The sequence below is a fragment of the Anoplophora glabripennis genome, unplaced genomic scaffold, assembly GCF_000390285.2.
Source record: "Anoplophora glabripennis isolate ALB-LARVAE unplaced genomic scaffold, Agla_2.0 scaffold69, whole genome shotgun sequence".
Taxonomy (NCBI): domain Eukaryota; kingdom Metazoa; phylum Arthropoda; class Insecta; order Coleoptera; family Cerambycidae; genus Anoplophora; species Anoplophora glabripennis.
In genome coordinates this window covers 385,332-409,761 of record NW_019416383.1, presented here as the reverse complement: position 1 = coordinate 409,761, position 24,430 = coordinate 385,332, and the positions used below count along the sequence as shown (strand labels likewise).

General features: G+C 31.5%; 1 protein-coding gene across 1 annotated transcript in view; it reads right to left on the bottom strand.

Moving 5' to 3' along the window:
- The window catches only part of LOC108917033, a 44,079-nt gene that overhangs the window by 11,251 nt on the left and 8,398 nt on the right, over positions 1 to 24,430 (bottom strand). Inside the window, exons 3-6 of the mRNA XM_023454372.1 lie at positions 13,088 to 13,173; positions 11,290 to 11,502; positions 6,312 to 6,476; positions 3,044 to 3,122 (exon numbers count right to left, since the gene is read on the bottom strand). Coding sequence (XP_023310140.1) covers positions 3,044 to 3,122; positions 6,312 to 6,476; positions 11,290 to 11,502; positions 13,088 to 13,173 — 543 coding nt within the window. The remainder of the gene's footprint in view (positions 1 to 3,043; positions 3,123 to 6,311; positions 6,477 to 11,289; positions 11,503 to 13,087; positions 13,174 to 24,430) is intronic.

The following is a 24,430-nucleotide window of genomic DNA, read 5'->3' as shown; positions in this document are numbered from 1 at the left end:
CTTCAGTGTTATCCTCCATGAATTTGCACAGAATAAAATAAAGAATTTGAAACTGTACCTATCACTGCTAACGCAAAAAAGATATATTTTTTATGTTGCGTTTTTTTGGCACCACTTACTTGCCAGGCTTTCTGGTTAATTTTTCGCTTTAGTTGTAAATTGGAGTTCGAAACGTTACTATTGTGTCAAAATCAAGTTATTTACTGAATTGCAATGGTATTGTCGGAAAGGCAACGCATCGAAATCTTGATATTGCTTGGATGTGGAGACAAAATAAGAAGTCAGGCTGAAGTGCGCGATTTATTTAATGCGAAATATCCCGAAAACCAAATCTCGCAAGGGACAGTTAGTAAAATATTTCACAAATTTGAGGAACACGGTACAGTACAGACTTTGCCCAAAACTGGACGGGCACGTGCTTTGAATGAAGAAAAGAAATTAGACATTGCATTAGAACTTGTTGAAAATCCTCATACTTCAACTGTTTCATTGGCCCGCAATCACGATGCTTCTCGAACTGCAATTCGAATGTTTCTGAAACAAGAGAAATACCACCCCTATAAGGTATGTCTTGTCCAAGAGCTTTTGGAAGACGATTATGATAGGCGATTACAATTTTGTGAGGAAATGATGAGACGGTGTGACGACAATAATGGTTTTCAACGAGACGTACTTTTTTCGGATGAAGCTACGTTTTATTTAAATGGAGTGGTTAACAGGCACAACTATCGCTTTTGGTCCCAGGAAAATCCACACTGGACATGCGAATCGCATACGCAGCATCCACAAAAAGTTAATGTATGGGCAGGTATCATCAACAACAGAATCTTGGGCCCATTCTTTTTTGAAGAAAATCTTACTGCCGCACGCTACCTGGATTTCCTAACATTTGACCTGATACCTGCTCTAGCTGTGATTTTCCCTCATGAAATTGATCCAGATATACCGAATGAAAGAATTTGGTTCCAACAAGATGGCGCTCCCCCACATTTTGGTATTGATGTTCGAAGATACTTAGATGAAATGTTTCCAAATCGCTGGATTGGTAGACGGGGTACAGTTGAATGGCCGCCAAGATCCCCCGACTTAACACCCCTGGATTATTTTCTTTGGGGATATTTGAAAGAAAGAGTCTACCAGGACAGACCGGATAATATTGAGAATTTAAAGAACAAGATTAGGGCGGAGATGCATAATTTACCAGCTGAAGTCATTCAGAATGCTGTGGACAGCTTTTACTATCGTCTTAGAGATTGCCAAATAGTGAATGGAGGACATTTTCAGCATTTGCGACATTGAGTTTATTTTTGTAAATTATCTAGATGTTTCAATTTCTAAATGAAAAAAAAACTTGCTATTGAAAAAATAAAACTTGTTTATTTGGTATGGTTGGATTCGGTTTTCTATAAGTTTTTCAACGAGCTCCCTCATGCCATATGTTTCCATTTGAAAAAAAAAGTAGGGGTAGCTGGGGGTTAGGGGGTTGAGGAAAAATTAATTATTATATAACCGAAAGATGGGAAAAAATCAAAATCAGTTAACGTGTTTCGGCGTTTTAAAAAAATTTACTCATTCAAAAGATATGAATTTTATTCCGTACTTCTGGCCATCCCTGTATATCCTAGGATATTAACATTTTCATTCGCAAAGAGTTTTGAAAAGAAAAAAATAGTAAAATCATTATTTCTGGTTTGTGTATTATTTTGTACGATTTTTTTTTGATAACTGGACACAATAAACTAGAAATAAGGAGTACTTCATATAAAGAATCGAACATAACCTCCGTGCAACAACACCCACCTTCGGTGGTTCGTGATATTGCTCACTATCGAATAAATACATATCCCAGGAGATATGTGCCGTATATTAGTTATATTATATTACTTCTATGCGATACATATCTCCCGGGATATGCATATTGACAGCAAGGCTAATATGTAAAAATTGGAAGCCTCATTCAAAAGCTATTTGATTCTTTGAAATCGGCCAAAAACTACAGATTCTGCAACTTCCACAAGATACAGTAAAAATGTGATTATTGAGATTCGCATATTTCTTATAATGAGTACATACGCCCCGAGGTATGTACCGTAGTCAACGTGTTAATACGGTTTTTCTTGAAAACCATAACGTTTTTTAAAATTTAACACGAGTAAAAAAAATGTTACATAAAAATTCAGCTGTGAACTAATATTATTATTTTTTCAATTCGGTCAATGAAAAAAAAGTTCAGTACAATTTTAGGGGTAGGTCATCCCCAATGAACACCTTGTTGTGCTGCAATTAATTTCCCTACATGCACCTGCCCTGTGTCGGTTCTTATGCGGGACACCCGGCATATCGTTAAATGAAAAATGTACTAGTTTAAAAACAATGCAAACAAATAAAATTTTCCGAAAACTGTTTAGTGAGTACAGAATTGAATAAAAAATCATCAAAATTATTATGGCATTTTCCGAAACTTTAAGAAATAATATTACATTTGTCTTTTCTTATATAAAATATCAAATTTGTCATTTATCATTACTTTTTAACGATTGGCAATGTAAAATTTAAATAATCAATTTTCCACATTAAGGTAATACCTACGTTGCTTAAACTGTTACAATAGGACAATAAAAATTATAAATATCTTAAATATTAATGATAAATTGGTAATTAATCAAATCTAAGGGTGTCTATCCTATGCCTTCTTGATCCTAACAGCTTGAAAACTCAAATTTTCTGGGAAAGCGTCAGTCTGGACTTCCCAATACATAAACTAGAATCTGTTAAAAAATGCATCCCGTCACACTGTAGATAAATCCGGCAAACGGAAAAGTTACATAAGCATCTCTAATTGTTGCAGATGCGCAAATACCGTGGAAGATCCACATGCTGCGTACAAAAGGCAAACACAGCAAGAAATTCGCGTATTAAAATGTACACACCAATAAATAATAATCCCGTCGTAGGGTATTTGCTTTGAGAATGGCGGCGTGGAAAATTCGTGAACGCAATAAATCGCGGGCGTGCATTCGCCAAGCGTTCAACTTTTACTCACCTTCGCGTTTTCCTTATCTGAGGAATTCTGCTTGCTGTGAATGTGCGCCAGGTGGATAAGGCTAGTGCTCTTCGATATCCTGAAATGAGTAAAGCAACTGATAACACTAGATAACTTTAATAAGTAAATGATTTGTCGAAAAAAAAAGTGGGTAGCGTAATGTTTTACACGATTGAGCAGGAAATATGCGAAATATTCCCTTCTGCAGTAATTGAGTTGGTTTGTTGAGAAATCAAAATTAGCCATCTTCAAATCCAAATGATAATTTTAAGATGTTACTGTTGGTATACCAAGTCATCAGTCTTGTAAACCAATTTTTAAAGAACTGAAGATTTTACAATACCTTTATTTGACATATACAGTGTCCCCCTAAAGTCGTGCACAAATTCATTATTAGGTAAACAAAAGAAATGATTAAAAATCCCGAAACAGGTCGATTTTTGAATTTAATTTACTATTTTTTCAAATAATAATTTAATATACAGGTGGGGAATACCCCACTTTTTTCCAATTTTCGGATTGTTCTAACTGAGCTGATTCCAAAAATATACAAGTTGCTTCTAATTGTTACAGGGAGGACAACAATACCCAAATTATTTACAAATACTAAATTTATTTACAAATAAATAAACGTACTAAAATTTGAATCAAATCACCACATATCATTTTAAAATGTCTTTATTTTTTGCTATAATTTCTTTGATGCTTTTTTAATTTTATCTGCCTGATAGAACGTGCTCGTGTATTTCTTGCAGGCAATCATTTTTAAATAGTTTGTTAAGATTGTACAAGTAAATCCATTTTGAATGATTNTTTAAGTTTAACATTCCTCAAGACAATTTGAGCGCCCGGTATTAAACAATATAAATTTGTATATTATCGTAGAGCGACGAGCGGTGTCCGGATACAGAGAAGTTGATTGGCTTGAACTCCAGTCAGCCGACAATAATTTTTTTTATAATTAACATAGTTATATTATACTTGTATTTATATTTATAACAAATATATAAACAATTACTGCTTTTATTAATAAACAAAGACTGTAAAAATAAAATGAATAAAGAAATATTGATTCTACAGTAACTTGTTACTGCTTTTTTTATTGTTTGTTGAAAACTTCAATTATAGTTTTATCATCTTCTGAAGAAGGGGAAATTTGGAGCTAGTAATATTAAATTTAATTTTTTAATTTTTTATTAAAATATAAATAGCACGCAATAAGTCCTGAAAATTTCATTAAGATGTCACTAATGGTTTTTAAACAATTAATTTTTTAATTTAAAATCCCGAGAATGTTTATTGCAAAAAAAAATTGTTGTTAAAATGAAAATTTTGAAAAACAGTTTTAGGTTATTATTGTTGGTAAATAATGGAGGGCTTCATCTATGCATTTAATATTTTATAGAGATGTTAAACCAATATAATATTTTTTTTTAAATGGCCTCTTGAGACTTTCTCTCCTGTTTTTCAAACATCCCACATAAAACCAAACAAACTGTACATTGGCTGCAAGTTTTTAAGTGAATGATACCCACCGTCCATCTCAGGTGGATCACCGGATCACCTTGCACACATGTTATGAAATTTAAAGTGAAACTAGCCGATTGTAGACAGTCGGTCGTTTTAAATGTCAATATCAGCGGCGTATGTGAAGCTATTATAAGTCAAAGATCAGAAAAAATATGTAAACGACTGCAGTAGAAGCCGGTGTGTAGGCGAGACAAGAAATAGATATTTCATTTATGGTAATTGCCAGCGATGAGGGTTATATTGTGTAGGATCTTGCAAACAGTTCAAATCTTGACTTTTGCTTCTGTTACCACATGACCTCCAATATATTTTTTAAGATGCTATATAATTTTGTATTTGAGGTTATAAAATTATTTTTCTTTCATATTTGGTAGGTATTTAATTCATAAATATTATTATTACATTTTTTATTCATCCTGTATAAAAGATCGGCGCCGAGATGGTAATATTCTTTTATCAGAAAATAAATTAGTCAGAAATTAATATACAAGCACCGTAAAAGTTCCGTAAATCATCAAAATTTAATAGCTATAAAAATGGTACAACTTATTTATGGAAATGAAAAATTAATGGAATATTTAGACGAAAAAATGTATATAGATACCACCATTTTTTTTATCAAAGATATTTTTTATAAATAAAATCTATAAATTGAAATTTTAAAAGCATTAGACATGTGCATATTAAAGAAGCAGATAGGTATTTGACAAAAAAAACACATAATGAGTTAACAAGCAAAGTGATATTTGATAATTTGGAAGCAAATATGCTCCTACCATTATTTTTGGACCAGGTGAACTGATTTTACAATTATCTCATTACTATTGGAATTCCTTTAAGTGAAAACAACTTACATTTTTTACGACCATAGTATGATTATTTTTTTAGTTGCTATAATTATAAAACTATTTAGTGAGCGATTAATCAGTTAATAATACCACATTATTTGGAAATAGGATTATTTTCTTAGTATTCAAGTTTTAACTATATCTACAGAGTGAATATAGATTAATTTCAACACTGCATAGTTTAATATTGAGACTAAAAAAGATAAAGCAAGTTAATTTGTTGTTAATTAATTGTTAATTAATTAAAACTATATCACTGTGATAGTAAGGAATAAGGAAACGTACTGTTCAAATCTGAACAATATACATTTAAAAACTCCTTTTTAGGCTTGTATCTAGGTAGGTAACAGGAGATTTCGAATATTTTATTCTTATATATTTTGCACATCTCGAAAGGTAAAGGGAGATTATAGGGAGGACAGTCTTGGACAAAAAAAGGATTCCAAACTAAAACATTTAGGAGTTTACACTATAAAACTAAGAAGTAATCTCACGTTTTACAAAGGATTGTCAGAAGCTTACAATGGAATTGTCTAAAGCTATACGAAACGACAAGAACTTCTGAAGTTATTTTTTTGAAAGGTACGCTAATACGAATACGAAGACTTCGTGTACCAAATATGCCTTGTTTTTCAAATATGGGCCTCTCAATGATCTGTCGTCGTTAGTAACATTGCTTTTGTTGTTGCATTCTCGGTATAATACAAGCACCATTCAAAATAAATCAGCAGCGCGGGGAATCTATTTTCAACGATATCGAGGTCACTTCCGGGAAAATCAGAACTAATCTATTGTTAGCGTAACTACTAAATATCACAGTTTAAATCCAAGAATCAAGGAACATTTTATCAACGGATATCAAAGGGATTTGGACGTTTTTCTGCACTTACGTTTGTTTTCCATATTTTGTGGTGTCTAGGACGGCGGCGTCTTGTAATTTTTCATTCTCGCGAGCGCATGCGTGGCTGTTCTTCTTTCCCTTGGCTTCAGTGGCCCTCCAGTCTCCCAGGAGTCTTGCTGCTTTGTCGACAGCCGTTTCTGACTGCTTCCTCACTCTGTAAAATAATTCAGTACATCATATAAGGACGAAAAAATGGATTTTCAACAACCATAATTAGCTTGTCAAACTCACTATTTAAAAATTTTTAAAAAGTTCTAATAAATACAGGCATGACAATGCGTCCGAAGGGTTGATGAGGATGGTTTTTATTCAATAAACTTGTGAGAATAAATAAATGAAATTTTACAGGAAAATTTAATTTGCAAATAGAGATGACGAGATGGAGTAAAAACTGCTGCAGCTTCATGTGCATAATTTTTCCATGTTTTACGAAATTTTACGTTTTTTTCTTACTAAAGAAAGGTGTTCTTGTTAGATTTCAATACGATGTATTCTTTTCGAATAAAATGGATATTTGGCAGGCTAATTATGGAACATCTTTTATATCTAAGCTTTTCACATTATTTTATAGACATAAGTCAACTTAGATAAATAATTTACCTAAAGGAGAAAGTATACTTTAATAACAAACTTCATTATTTGAAATCCTATAATTATTGATGAAGCATTGTAGTTTGTATTTTGTTTCTTATATTTTTTTTCTACTTGCATCTAATTACTGAATATTTTAAAAACAAATTGTTGTTTAACTGTAAATCAATGAAGCCATCGTCTGACAAAATATTAATTAATCTGTTCTTATATACAAGATGTTCCAGGAACTAATGCCAAAATTTTAACCACGCATTTAACTCAAAACACAAACACAAAACACTAATTTTTATCTAATAACTTTTTTTTTCGGCAACCACTTAGTTTTTTAAATAATACGATTTTTAAAATTTTAAAATTTTTGTTACTCGCCACTGAATCATAAGTTCAAGCAAGCGCTTCGTTGAATTGATAATAAGCAAAAAGAAGAACAAAAATGTGAACCAATCAGAATTTAGGCTAGCAAAAAAATTTTAAGATAACAATGGTTCCGTAAAATATTCACATACGTTGCTTAGGTATTTCTTTAATCCACAGTCAGCTCGTTAGAGATATTTTGATGAGTACAAAATACCAGACAAAGATGTCNAATTCTTTAATCCATGGTCAGCTCGTTAGGGTTATTTTAATGGGTACAAAATATCAGACAATTATCAATTATGAAAAAAAATATATAAAATAAAAAAAATAAAAAGTTTGACGTTTATTTCTGAGTCACCTTGTATAATAATATAAATATTAATACTAGATTTGTTAGCTGTTACATGTTATTTTTAAAATGTATTCTTTTGTAGAAATTATAGTAAATCGTCATGTAATTTGAAGAATTTTGAGGAAAGTACATGAATAAAAAAACATGCTGTTATAACTGTAATAAATGCCGGAAATAACAGTGAAGAAAATCCTCAAAATGTAGGTTAGCGCGAAATCACGTATATTTAATTATAACGTAACACACGTTCAGTTACGTAAATTCTGTAAATTAATAATTTTATAATGATACGTCATTACCCGGGTTAGTGATGATATTTTAATAGATGCAATTAAAATTACGTATCTACACAAATTACATACAGGGTGCTTCAAATTACGTAAGCATATTACTAATTTTGTAGAAATACAATCGAAGAAAAATTGAAAATAACGTTTATGAAATATTTGCTAGAATATTTTTTTAAATGAGATGTTCTGTATAATATAGAAGGTCCTACGGATATTTCAATTGGTTTTTTTTTTTCGTTTAACCTATATTAATTAGTAGAGAAGTTGCTACTTCTTCAGCAATTTAACAGACAATCTCTAATAAGTTGGTAACACTGACGTCTTAACTGAAAGTCCTGTATTTATACTCAAAAAATGTCCATTTATAATTAGAAGAAATTAGAGAAGGTGCGGGAAGTTTTGAAAACGTTATTATTTCATTACTATGCATAGGTTGCCGCGGATTTGTTTGACAAATTATCTGTCATTTTATGCCATTTAGTAATCATGGAACAGTGGTCCGGCAAACAACGTTCTTTTGTGATTAAATCTTACTACAAAAATAGTGATTGTGTGGTCGCAGCACAGCGGCAATTTCGAATTAGTTTCAACATTGCTCGTCACGGGAGAGTACCATCTGCCCATGCCATAAAGGAGTGGGTTCGTAAATTTGAAGACACTGGATCAGCTGACAATGTCAAACATAAGGGACCAAACAGAAGTGTCAGAAATCTTGAACACATTAGCAGTTTTCTTTTACTCATGATTTCGGAATCATAACGCGTTACGATCCGAAATCTAGCAATCTGATTGGTTTCCATCTGATCGTAACACGTTATGATTCCGAAATTATGAGTAAAAGAAAATGGCTAGTGATTGCGTTAGAGCATCTGTAGACCGCAGTCCAAAACGTTCAAGTCGAAAACAAAGTCGGGCCTTGGGCTTATCTAGGACCACTTTTTTAGAATTTTACACAATGATCTCAATTTTCATCCTTACAAAATCCAGATTGTCCAAGCATTGAAACCAACAGATCTTCCTGTTCGCCAACATTTTGCTGAAACGATACTGCAGCATGAACTAGAAGTTCACAATTTATGGATGTCTGATGAAGCACATTTCCATTTATCTGGCTATACCAATAAACTAAACAGCCGTTATTGGGCTTTGGAAAATACACAAGAACTTCATCAACAGCCGTTACACAGCCCCAAGGTAACAGTATGGTGCGCAATATCTTCAATGGGAATCACAGGTCCCCATTTTTTGAGGATCACAATGAAAATGCTGCACACTATACTGACATGATTACCTAACCAGTTCCTTACACAGCAACTGAACATGTTTCTACAGAACAATAGCTGGTTCCAGCAAGATGGCGTTACTTCACATACCGCAAGAGCATCAATGGATTCCGTGCGCAGATTGTTTCCAGGTCGTGTTATCTCCAGACACGGAGACATTGAGTGGCCCCCAAGATCGCCAGATCTTATGGCATGCGACTACTTTTTGTGGGACTATCTAAAAAGCAAGGTGTTCATTGACAAACCACGGGATATTCGGGAGCTGAAAATGAAAATTCGGGAAGAAATTGCTAATATTCCGTTGGATATGTTGCGTCGTGTTATGCAGAATTTCAACTTTCGGCTTCAAGAGTGTATGGAGAGAGCCATTTATCAGGCATATTTTTTAAGAAACAAAAATGGCACACAATTATCTTGTTATTGCTATACTTTGTTTTAATTAAATACAGTTACTTTCGGAAATACGTCGTTTTCAAAACTTCCCGCTCCCGTGGTCCACCTAATGTAAGGATAACATTTCAGACACTCCATATCTATTCTCACTATCATAGTTGTCTTTATTTTACATGAAAAAAAAGTTGGTACAAATATTTTTACTGTAGGTAGATAGGTACACTCAAGGTGTAGACATAAGTACATTAATTTTTTAAAAACAACAGAACAGTTGGAAACGCTCAGTGTATGTTAATTTTATAGAATTCTATAGATTAGAGCTATCCGAATTTATCGTTACGCATTCTTTGGATTTTATATGCATCAGTGGGCTGTAGGAATTTGCATACATTGGTACACTCGTTAAATAAATTTAAATTATAGAGGTAAGTAGGTATATCGGAACAAGTCTAGAGGATTTTGTTTTTATAATCCTTTAAGTCAGTCAAAAATATAAAGACACTACTCTAAATACGTATGTAAGTAATTATTATAACGAGCATTTTTTTAATAAAATTTTAAATGGTTTATATTATATAGGGTCTTGTAAGTTAAAATACACTGAAATCTTGGAGGAATAAATTGCTCACTGCAAGTTACATTTTAAACTAATATCGTACCATTTTCTTGAAAAAAGAAATACCAGTTATAATTTTTTGATAAATATTCAAAAAAACAGAAACAGAATTAGATATTAGTGTTTTATATAAAAGAGTCAATATTTATTAATTCATTCCAAACAGACAAGTTGTCTAATTACATGGAAAATCATAACATTTAATAACATTATTACAAATAATGTGCATGGTAACAACAGTAGCATGAGAACTGCAGCAATTTACATCAATTAAACAAATTAATAATAATGAAAATATAAAGAGAAGAATATAAAATTTATTTCCAAAAATATGATGCAGGGAAAAAACATTGCCTTAAACCAAGAATTCATACATCTGTATACAATATTATAATCTTGAATTAAGCAATGTTTCTTCCTTTAAGATTTATTTATTTAAATTTAATTTGAGAGGCATATTATTTAGGTAGTTCAAGGATTTAATAAGCATTTATACCCAAATTAATTATTCATTTCGATGTATATAAACTTAAAACCTTCAAGCAGTATTCCTTTATTTCAGTAAATAAATCTCGATGGAAGAAATATGCTATATTTTACTACAAATATACGCAAATAAGATATGCCAGATAATATTTTTGTGTGTTCTTAAATAGTGATATATCGAAGTAAATCATCTTTCTCTGAATGGTACACCTGTCACATTATTATTATTGTAATCTAGGAATTATTTTAAAAAGTTCTCTGAAACTAGTTTTTCATATACAGTGTTTCTGATGTATATAAAAAAATTCAGAACTGCATTCCTTGGAAAATTTTAAGGGAGGTCTTTTATACAAACTTTTTTAATTGGAGTCTTCCCTAAAAAGTTGCAGTCCATAAAGGGGGGGTGGTGAAAACTATTTTTTTCAATTTTTCTCAAAACGTGTTGAGCAAACNGAACACACTTATGCAACGCCCTGTATATATCCCGAGTACAATAAATATCTTACTTTACTTTTACATTAGATGTAAATCTCATTTTATTAAAATTATCATTTTTATTAAACATGCATTGTTTATTGACGTTAAAATTCGCTTACCTGTGTTGACTTTCCGTGAGGTTCCTCAGTGGCTTGGCTGTCTCCTCGAGTAGCGCCATCCCCATCAGCCTGTGCCCTTCAGCCCTCGCCTCCAGCTCCAAGGCGACGGCCTTCCAAGCCTCGTTGAGACCGCCGATCCCATCTCGACACGCCCTCGAAAGCTTGGCACTAAGCTTCGAGAGGCTTTTGGCGTACTGTGTCTCAGCTTCAGCCCTGAAAAAAAAACAAGCGCCTCTGTAGAAATATTGAAATTTCCTTTTTGTTACATTCATTACACATATATTTTCGTTTTTATTATTTATTATATAACCCTCCCCTCGCTAACTTTTCAGAATTAAGACCTATCAATAGAAGACTCAGGTAAAAGTTGCAGCATATCAAGAAAGATCTTGGAATTAAGTTTACCTTAAGTTTCAAGGTCAACGCAAGGTCACCTTGAAAATTGTCGAATAATTAAAAACGTTTTAAACAAAATTTGGAGCAATTTGAATAAATATTGGATGGTGACTTTTATATGTATTATTTTTTATCAACCTTCTTGACCTTCAAATAATCTGCAAGGGCATCCTGGAAAAATTCTTTCATCCCAAATTACGACATAAAATTTGACGCAGATTGATTGGTGGCATAAACAACAGAGCATTGCATTTGATATTAAGTTGACCTTAGTTTGAACTTGAAATTTGTGGTGAGTGTCAAATCCAAGATCATCGTCTAATGAGTCACAAACATACAAATTTGACATGAAACATTTTAATTACGATTCCACTGTTTTGCAATCTTGATTAATTATCCAATTCAAGGTTTTAGTGGGATAAAGATCAATATATAAAAAAAAACTATATTTTAAATCATTGCCAACGTTTCGGTGTTATTTTACATCATCCTCAGGGCTCGAAATTTGAAGTGTCTTTTGTCCAACTTAACAGTTCTAAATATTAAGAAGATGGTATCTAGATCAGAATTATTCTGCTGAACAGTACCTAAGACGTTACAACAATTTTTACTGTGAAAGAAAACCGCATTGAAATTGTTCCATGAATTATAAGTACACATATAAGTATCTAGATACCATGTTCTTTTATTTATTGATCTTTATCTCACTAAAACCTTGACTTGGATGAAACATTTTTCTCCACAATTTGATCTTGTCGAATTATGTAGAGAAAAATGTAGTTGTCCTTCAAATGATCTGCAAGGACATATCGGAAAAATTTTCTAAACCCATATTCGGACGTGGAATTTGCCGCTCTAACGATTACTGACATAAAAAATACAACGCTCCGTTTAATATTTTCAAACTTCAATTTGGTTGACCTTGAAGCTTAAGGTCACAGTTAGATCCACCAGTATATTGGTTGTTGATATTCTACAATTTTTATCTGAAGAATTTTGAAGTGTTATTGAAGGTTTGGGTCGTTCTGGGACATTGTTATATTCTAGTGAATGTATACACTTCAGTGTCAAACTAGTAGACAGTAGGCTCGCAAGTAAATCAAAACACAATTTTTAATAATTTAAATTAAGTACACATATCGGAAATGAATGCTTGTTTTTGGTAATGGTTTACATTTGTTCGTGTCGCGATGAGCGGGAGATTACCATAGAAATATGGAATTTGGTGCGATAATTGTCGTGGAAAAGCGCCATTTTTAGAATACTCTAAAATGAAACGCCCATGGAACCGCAATTCCGCGTACCCGTTTCAAGGATCTACATGCTGAGACTGAACCTACTATTTTGGCACTGGAGTATAAGGTGTATAAAGATTAGATACATCTGTATTGAAAATGCTTACCTCTCTTGTAGTATCGTTGAAAGTTCCTTACAAAAATCACCTCCTTGCTTGACGTACCTCCGTAAGTCTTCGAATCCGTTTTGTCCCTGCAAAGAAACGACGCGTTATTTCAGCGACTACATAATCGTTACATAAACTTTAATAATTAATACGTGCGGTTATCGTTAACGTAATCTTAATTGTTGCGGTGGGTATATGCGGATACGCGTACGAAAATGATCTGTGGAGCTAAATGGGAGAGATTCGAGATAAAAACGAGACACAGCTGGGAATGAAAACAGCTGAATAACGTGTTAGAATGTGTGCAGTTCAAGATTGTGGAATCCAGAGAAATATTAAGCTTTATGGACGAGATTTTTTGCACTGACTTTTCCACTGGCTTTTATACTTCTTGTTTACTATCACACATTACATATATAGTCGTATATTTTTTTAATTATTCTATAAAATGTTACTTCAGGGTCAAGACTTGTTAAGCAATAAACAATATTGACACAAAATAACACTAACGTATTAGTTTAATAAAAATAAACCAGTTACAAATACATTTTGAAGGAATTTACAGAAATTAATGAAATTACATGTTTCGTATTATATGAGAATTATGAAAAATATTTTAATGTGGTTTTTAGACAATAATTGTTACATTTAAAACAATGATCTAAAGAATTGTTTATTAATGCATTGAGAATAGTGATATTTATCGTTATTATTCGAATAATTCATGTTGTTCCACTTATAATTGATGTACAGCATGGATATATGAAAAATAAATCCACTGTTACTAATTTAATGTGTTACTCAAACTGTAATTAAAGTGACTGATAACAGTGGTCAACTAAACGCTGTTTTTATGGATTTTACTAAGGTATTAAAGTTAATCACAAAACTGTTAAATCTAATCATGAAATACTGCTGAAAAACTTTTGTGACCTCGGTATTTAAAGTGATTTACTACAATTATGTGTATCATATCTAAAAAATCGACAACAGTATGTCGTATACAGAGGCGAAGAAACTTCCAACTTTTTTTATATTATCAGGAGTACCACAGGGATACAATTTGGGACCTTTATTATCTTATGTATGGTAATTGACTTGCCAGATTCTCAGCATCAGCTAGTTGCAGATAATTTTAAAGTTTATAAAAGAATTGAAGTATGGTTTGGTTGTTACTTTTTACTAAAAGGCCAAGATAGTACATTTCAATGGTCACAACAAAATTGATTATCTTTTAATGTGGTTAAATGTTTTTCCATTACCTATGTTTTCTAGTAAAATTGATAATGTCATATTTAATTATAATATAAGTTATTCTCTGTTAATAACAATGTTGAAGACCTTAGTATATTCTTGGGTTCTGAATTAAACTTTAATAGCTATATAAATGTGAGCTTTTCGTATGTTAGGATTTGTAATAGAAAATTGTGTTATATACGTTCGTACAAAGAAAAACATTAATTTGTTGATTTACTACTTATGTCAGAAGCATTTTAGAATACGCATTTATTATTTGAACCTCTCTATGAAACGAAAAATGACAAAAGAATCTGGCATATTTATATTATAAAAAAATGTATGATATTTACTAGGAGTAGAGCGTAATTTTTTAATAAGCAAATTAAACACTTTATTATCAAATTAAGTGTACAACAAAAACATAACTGAGGGTTATTTGAAATATAAAATATAAGCAACCCTGAATATGATTGTAGATTATTTTCGTTGTTTTTGCTGATTATTCAAAAATGGCTACTCCAATAAAAAAACGTGAGATAACATTTTCTGTTTAGAATTTGAAGGTTTGTCAAATTATATTAAAAAAGTATGGTGTTGGCATTTAAAATAATACTGTTTTAGTAGCTACTGCAGAGATCTGGCAACACCGAAAAGAATTATTTGTAAATTTTTCTTAATCAAGTTATTTCCTACAACTTTGCATTTGGAAGTACTAGTTTATCACTTCAAATAAAAAAGTTGGCCTATGTCAGGTTTTAAAAAAATAGCACTGTATAGAATGTCGAGATTTTCTTCAAGTAAAATAATATGGAAGATGTAGTTGTAAAACTTTAATACATTCTGTTTTTTTTAAGAAAATTAAACTCGTTTTACGGTGACTTTAGATATTTGTATGAATAAATAAAATGTTTTTTTTTTATTTCCCTGAACCTAAATTAATTAATTTACAAGATATATTAATAATTCAATGGGTAAATAGATGCGACTGGGACAATTTAGTTTGTCCTTGAATAAATGTACATTCTCTCCTAGGTCATTAACTTCTAATTAAATAAATAATTTAAACAAATCTAAATATCTCTAAATAAATTAAGAGAGGTTAAATAGTTACGTATTTCGAAAAAGTGAAAACATTTAAATATTAAGTCGTGCCTACTTATTTAAAACTGTAATATTTCATTCTCCACATTTCAGTCATTATTATTACCTTCTTCAGTGAAGCGTTTAAATTTCCACTAACATAATGTTAAGTTGACTTGGCACATAAAAACAAAATAAAATTTATGAAATTGCAGAATTTTCAAAGCGAAAAAAATTACATCTCGAGTCGGAAACACTATTTATTTTACTTTCTTACTTTCTTTACTTGCTTCAATACTTTCTTCATTGCAGTTACATTTGTTATTTATTTTTTTTTAATATTTTTTATATTTGTACAAAAAATATACCGCTGAAACTAAATTAATATATTTATAATAAGGTTCATGCAAATTTAATTAGTGAGTATCTAAATAAATAAATTTGGCACTTTTACTAAAAGTAAAAACATTTTTAACATTAGAGGTGCAAAAATTAAAAATACAGAATAATGTTACTAAACCTTTCCATGCAATACTTTTACTAACCATTTCCACACTGTATACTGTAGGTATAAAGGTAAAGCACAGGTGCTGAACTTTGATATTCTCCTTACTCTCTGAACTAAACAATTTATATATTCTGGCATAAACAAGTAAACTCAACTGACTCGCGATAAATATTTATCTACTCTGGTTCAAACGTAAACTAGGGAACTGTTTAAAGAACCACTTAAAAATTTTATGAAGATATAACTCTGTTCGTAATAGCAACCGACAGCTATTGGGATGATTATCGCGATAAATAGAGCAAAACTACATATACGGTTTAAATATCGCCTCTGTAGTTAGAAAACTGGATAAGTGAGAACAGATGTTTGGTAATAAAGGGTATTTTGTTACAGCAGAAGATTTAGCATCACTTAAGTGAGCACCACGCTGCTAGGCATCAAGTGTGCCGCGATGGTTCTTGGTGCGACCACCCGATAGTTTACGATGGATCATTAAAATGCTATTATAAATTTAATAAGCAGTTAGATGGAACGACCAACTACGATCTTATAGGGAGGGCAAATGTGCAATACATATAGTACTGGGTGTTAGCTTCAAAATTACGTCTTTACATCAATTATATTTTTCGCAATAACAAAAAAGTGACGAAGTGGAAGTATTATTGGAAGATTTAGAACCATCCAGTATAAAAATCTAGGACCGTTGGAAAGTCTCTGAGAACTTTGAGACAAAACAGTATTATACATTTACCATAATCGTAATAAATCATGAAACATGACTTATCTACTAGCTTTTTCTAAAGGCAAAGAGTGGAAGGATGAATGAATTAAATTTAAGAAATGAAAAAAAAGTGCTACGATAAAATACCCAGGAACGTTTCGATTTGAATATAAAAGCTGTTGAAATTTGAGGAAAAAATTACATTCTCTAAAATATCTCTAAAGATGCTTGACATACCTAGAGTAATGAAATTTGAGTTAATGACCTTTACAGAATGTCCAGAAAGAATGTTACATACTTCAGTGGCAGGTTGTGAGGAACCAATGGAAAGGATTTAGCCACTTCCGATAAATTAACTCCCGTATAAAAATGTGTATACAATAGTGGCGTTTTTGTCACTTTGACAGCGATAAAAACTCCGGTTTCTCTACACTATACTTAGTAGGCGCACGTCAGTTTAAAATGTTTCCTGTCGTTACAATATTTAAGNCTCCTGTTTTTCTAAACTATAATTAGTAGGCGCACGTCAGTTTAAAATGTTTCCTGTCATTACAATATTAAGTTATAAAATATACATAATATGAATGGTTTTGAAAAAATTTCTACAGAACAAATTAGAAAAAACAGAAAAATCAATTCCACAATTTACCAAAATCACTAAATCGTCGATATGAAGACAATTTATGGAGTTTTGCAAATTTCGAAATTACGAACTGTCACAAATAACTCCATTAGAAAATATAGCTGATATGTTAAAGATTGGGTATATAATATGAAAAAGAAAATTAGGGAAGATTACAAAGAATATGCAATCAAAACAGTCTGGAAATCAACTGCAAAGATGATTCAAGAAAAATATTTCATTCAATATAGGTAACACTAAATTTGATACTTTTACGGACATAACATTTAAAGAAGCTCGTGATGCAAGAAATAGTAAGAGAAAGGAATTACAAGTTATTCCAGAAAAAAGAAAGGTTCTGTAGCAAATGACAAAGAAAATATACTAAGAATGGCAACTTTGTGGAATATAAATGAACCGGAAGGATTACAAAAAAGATTCTTTCATATAGCTTCTTATGAATTGATTTGGAGGGGAGGAGAGGCTACAAACAACTATAACTTTTTTGTGTAATTTAAATTTATGTAAAATTATGACATGAAAAATTAAAACTCGATCATTTTATTCTAGATCAAAAATAACCCAAACACATCGAATTTTGTTACCATTGGCCAAATAATAATGAAGTAAAAATAAATAAAAAATTAAAAATTTAACTTTGAACGACAATTACTTTTTTCAGGTAAATTTTTTATGTGAATAAAAGCGGCTATATCCTTTCTGTTTGTTCCCCAAAACTCGCCAATAAAGTAAGCAACACTCTTTTCTGGACAGCCTGTATAACTGAAAATAAACAACCGTTGGATCTGGATATAAATACCTGTATCATTGGTTGAAAAAGAGGGTGTTACTTAAAATTCAGGGTATTTTTTAATCGATCACTATTTGTGCAGTATTTCTGAAGTCAGTTAAACATGTATAAAAACGCCTAGCAATAAAATTTAGTGAGTTTCATTGGAGTCCCTAAAAAAGTTTTCTGCTAAAGGTAAAAAATGATAAAAATTTGTATATAATGTGTACAAAATTTTTATTATATGTTCATTTGGCCATCAACATATTTTAATTATTTATGTCCTCAATTTTCTTTACATAAATTATAAATTGTCCTCCGAATGATGTCTCTTGTCATGATATCGATATTTTTAAATTTTTGTTTTCGCTTCCTCTTTACGAAATGATCTATAACACCTTGTTTAATAACACGAAAAATTATGGACCCTGAAACTTTAGTTAATATGTGAATTCTATTTATAATTTCATTATCTAGTTTTTTATTTTCTTCCCTTTTTAAACAATCGAAAGTATTTAAAATGAGACGCTGTCACGGAACATGTAATTCTTTATTTTTAAATTCTAAATCTGTTTCATCAACAACCAGTTCTACTAATTCAATATTGTCTGGCGGTATTTCGTTCTGAACAATGCCATGTTGTAATTAGATTAGTAAACAAAATATCCCTCTTATTTCCACATTTCGCAATTGTAATATGAATGATTAATAGAAGGTGCCTATAATGAATTAAAATGACCTGAATCACACCAAATTTCCCATTGCTGCACTGCACTGCTAGGCATATTGTCGACAACTGAAATTTATGGCCGGTGGCCCAGTTCCGCTGTGCTTGTTCGCCCTTTGACCGCACGCGCATTCTTCAACTGGGCGACCCGACCTGTATATGGGTATGGCTAAATAAATATGGGAACAAGTTTTTCAAATATTTCAATGCCGAGTTGTTGCGTAGCGACCGAATCTGGCACAAACCGCCTAGCTTTTTTGGTCTTAAATTGGAATGGGAAAGACTTTAACATGTAGGGATGTTATTATGTAGTTTCTTTGCATTTTATTTAAAAAAGGACTATGTTCAAGTTATTACTTTTTTAACTTATATTTCCGTTACCAATAACTTCATTAAATCCAAAATAACCCTAGGTAGAACTATTTGTTTCGCAAAAAAGTGTATAGTTTTCTTTTTTTAATTACAATTTTAAATACATCGTAATCATAGGAACCTTGTGGGAATACTTGGTGTACAAACTGAAGATTTTCTTTTTTTAGGTTGTGCCCACTGCAATTTCTAAAAAAATGCAAAATGACCTTTAATGACTACAGTTATAATTGTTGAATAATTTTGGAGCTGGTCTCTTAAGTTTGGACTTTTTTTCGAGACATATTCTCGTGAGTAATATATAATAACTGTTTCAGACTTTCTTCTGAAGAAATGTGCATTATATCTTTGGAAACATCTCGAAAAAAATTTAAACTGACAACGTGGCAATCTCCCAGCAGATTGTTAGAAAATTTTAATACTTACGGTGTAATTAAAATCATTGTTTTATATCTACTTAAGTGTTTAGTAACGGTAATGTAAGATTCATAAAATAGTGTCTAACTATTCTCAAATAAAACGGAAGAAATCTTTTCTTTGGAATACCAATGGTAGAATTTCCAAAATCACAGGGGCTTCGAATTTATGGTCTTTAGTGACAGTGACTCCGGATCTCTACCTGTTTAACGTTTTTATATTTGGTATTCAATGGATTTTTATCTGCAATAAGATAAATTAACAGCCTGTTTTTCATGTCAAACGTCTTTAGAAATATTTTTAAAAAGTTTTTTCTCAGCTTCCAACATCTTGTGTCTCGAAAACTATAAATTTAAAGCATAAAATTTATTGCTGTTTGAAATTCTTTGTAAATCTAACTAAAAATTGTATACCTGTCTAACTTATGACATACCTAGTACTTAGTTATCAAAATTTACGCTATCTGCTTCCCTGTAAATGAAAATAACTTGGGTAGTAGCGAAGGAAATATCTGATCGATAAATTATTTAAAAAGTATAATAAGCTTCAAGGCATCGGAATAACTTAGAGAAATTATACCTTATATTGGAAACAACGTAATATACTAATGGTATTTAGATAGTGGGACTGCTTGAAACTTATTAGAATAAATCAAAGCTTGGAAAACAACTCTCTAGAAAAGGTAATATGACAATATCTATGTGCATTTCTATATATTTAAATAATAATTTCGTTTTCAGAGAGTCACGGTCGTTCACACCACCTCTGTTGGTTAACAATGTTAATGACATTACCCACAGATGTTCCCCTGAAAAGAGATGATTTCATTGAAATTTATTAAAATATTCACTGAATATTAAATAATGAATTAGAATTCGATGTATTTTACACATAGTATTCGTAAAGAAAAATATCTAGCTCTTGGAAATTGTTTATATATTTTATTCCTTTACAGGTACATATAAATGTTATTTTCAATTTAAAACATGCATCACGTTAACATGACCTTGAAATAGAACGTGCAAGTTAATTGAGGTCTTATTTTTTGGTTTGTTCAAAATGACATGAATTTATAATCGGCAAACAATAGATATTCTGTATATCTTAAGACAAATGAATTCTATTGTATAATTCAAAATATTTCTTCCAGTGTGTACATCAAGTGAATGACCCATCCCTGGTCTCAATTGTTTAAAATAATGGTTTGTTATACGGAAAATAAAGCGGTCTGACAAATAATACGTAATACAAATAACATTATTATGTTCTCGACCTCGCAGCAATGTAGGTGTAGCCATTATTAAACTGTTACAATGTCCGATGAACACACAGCAGAGGTTCGCAAAATGTTTTCAGTGGTATTCATCGGTAGCGATATAGACTATTTTCTAAGTAAGTAAGGCTAAAATCTAAAACAGTGATATTCTGATTGAGGAAGAAATAACATTGTCATGGAAATATATTCTTTAGGGCTAAAAAACCATTTTTCTTATGCAATATGTCTGGTTTTTAGTTAATGAAATACAACATTTTGAGAACTGCCTTCTTAAAACAAAATTAATACTCTAATGATAATTAGAACTTACAGACGTCATTTAATTAATCATATAAAAAAAATTAAGTAATAAGTTGTGTTGTACCTTGAGTGTCTTCAACTTCTGCGATAGAATTTTCAAATTAACGTTTAATTTATTGCAGTTTATATTAATGAATTGCCTTTGATTTTAATTACTATTACCGCTTGTATAAGCAGTCATAAATGCATTTTTTTGTAAATAAGCTCTACGAAGCGTGCAATATAAAACAAAACCTAATTGCAATTAAGGTAATTTCACACTTCGCAGAAGGACTATAAATCAGTTTACAAGATCTAAGACAGTTGTATTAAATCTAGTTGATATTACACTCGAATCTATTAGGTGTTAGAGTACCCATGTTAGAAAGAAAGTACCGTAAGTAACTCATTTCTGTCTCTCCTATAATACTCATGTTACAAATACAGCTACTTTCATTTCATTGATAATTCTTTATAATTTCTACTAACGTGCGTAAAGTAAATAATTGACACACTGTATAGCGGGGAAATATTACATTTGTTTAAAATTTCACTACTTGACTTCTTAAAATATCTCTGCGTTTGTTTTTCTTTAAAATATTGCAATTATTGGCCAGTATCATATCAGTCTCATGATTTGTAGAATAATATCTATTTAGTCGCTGGTGTGTAAAACGCAGTATTTTACGCACTAGCGTTTGGATGTAAAGCACCTTATTTCACTCGTGACAAGTCCTAATTTCTAACATTGCAGGGATTCTCATTCGACAACAGATATCACGCTAGAAGTAATGATCGTTAAAAAATGGGGTTAATTCAATTTACTTACTGCACTCAGCCATTGACTCACTCGCACTGACAATTGCCACGTGATAGATTTAATAATAATTAAACCTTCTTTTTTTATGTAGGTGACTCTCCAAGTAGATTAATTTATCGACCTTTCACCTTTCGGCTGACCTATTATATCAAATCCGATTACAACCTTAATTGGTAGGTGTCTTGTTCTCGCCGCTCTGTTTAACTTTAAAAAAAGCCGGCGCGAATTTCGTGATATAACAAGACGAAGCCGACGTCGGTTAATTGTTAGTGTGAAGTAGTATTACTACCTACAGTGTGGCTACACGGAAATTGTTCCCTCCTCTTATACTTGGCGGTAATGAATAGCTTAGCTATCTAAGGTCACCTGGAGGTCAGGTAAAGGTCGTTTTAAGGTCAAACTGAAGAAGAATTTTACAGATTATATTAAGAAGATAATTAACCGTGTTACGGATATATTCTTCTAGATTGAAATGATGGTTTCTGTACAAAATTCTACAAGACCTGCAGTGACCTTGCAATGATCTTGATTAATGGTCAAGAACAAAGTAAACAGTCAGTCGATTATAAAATACTCAATTTTCAGATAAATCGACTGGGACCCGCTTTCCATTTGTTTCATGCGAGGCTTGAATTGAGATTAAGTCAAATGAAGTGACCTTGACTTGATAGGGCTAAGCTATCCTCGAATTCAGGTTCAACGACCTCAAAAGCATACATACTTACAGGTTAACATTCGTGAAAGGCCTTTTCTTTACTTTGACCTTGAAATGATCTTGACTTGACCTAAATGTGACCTTGTAGGGCTAAGCTATCCCCGAATTCAGTTTCCACCAAAAAACTTATATACGCACTGGTTGAAATCCAGTACTAGCTTTTTCTTTAGTTTGATCTTGAAATGACCTTGAATTGACTTGAAGGTGACTTTTAGGGTTACGCTATATCCAGATTCAGATTCTGCGAGCCCAAAAACCTATACACTCACTGGTCAAAATTCAATACAAGTCTTTTCTTCAGTATGACCTTGAAACGACTTTTACCTGACCTCCAGGTGACCTTAGACAGCTAAGCTATCCCCGAATTCAGGTTTAGCGATCCCAAACGCATTGTTCCTACTGGTCAAAATTCATTACATGCCTCAGTTTTTGAATCGATCAACTTGAAACTTCGTGAAGCTTACTCAGGCCTACAACCAAAATCACATACTTCCCCCCATCTTTATCTCCGAAACTATTCATAGGATCACTTTGGGCCCATGACAACTTTTGATCAGAAAGTCGAAAACTATAACATACAGCAATTTTAGTAAAATCGACTAGAACCCATTTTCCATTGATTTTGTGCGGGGTTCTTTGACATTAAGTTTAGATTGACACAAACTGATTTCTTTGTTTTTTGATACTTACTACCTAATTCTTTCATAACTTATCAAAATGTTATAATTTCATTGTCTTGATTCCGATCTTTGACAGTATGTAATGACAGATACAGATCAATAATGCACATATTCAATAAGCGACAAAGAAAAGAACATATCTTTGTTTCTTAATAAAAATTCTCAAAGTGTATCTATATCGAAACATATTGCTTTTTCTTTATATAAACGTGGGTCCAAAAATTCTTCCTAAGGAAGTTATAGCCACTTAAAAGGGCCACTCTGATGATGGTGGTGTGCCATTTTTATTTATAAGTTACAAGCGTTATAAAAAATATAATTTCATATTTCAGTCAAAGTAGCCTGATAAATAAAAATTAGCCATACATAATGTTTAAAAAAGGCATTTCATTAGTTAACATAAAAAATTCTCTTTAACAATGATATTTATCTTGTATTGACATACATTTACTATTGAATAAATCTCTTGATATTTATATTTCCTTCACAAGTTGCTTGCCAACTTTCATTTAGAAGTAAATATTGGAAAACCAATGGGTACAAAAATAAGTAGCTTTAATGACTACTGCAGGAATGATTCATCCTATCCTTTTTTTACTTTTTTAGGTTAATGTCACGAGTTTTCACTTTAAAAATATATAGAATAATCAGTAAATTATCAGAACTACCTCAGTGCAATTTTAATTATTGTTCTTTGAATATTTCTACAATTAAGTAAAACGACATCTCGTATCTATAATTTTGACATTCCTCTGTATGCAGAGCTTACGAAGACATTGCGATTATTAGCTCAGCAAACTATTACACAATTTTGTAAACGGCAACTGAGAAAGCAATGACATGTTATTTCAGCGATAGCATAGTAGTGAAATCTGTATTAATTCCGCTAACACTGTAATGAGTGACACTTTAATTAGGTACCTATACATAAAATAAGCGTATAACTACTGATAATGACGTACCTCTTATCTCTATTAATGTATAACAAAATATATGCGTATTTTTAACGCGAATTATCGCAGATTACATAATGATGCGAATTCATATGTAAATATCAGTGACGTAGCAGGGATTATTGAATGTAGATACGTACATTTTTT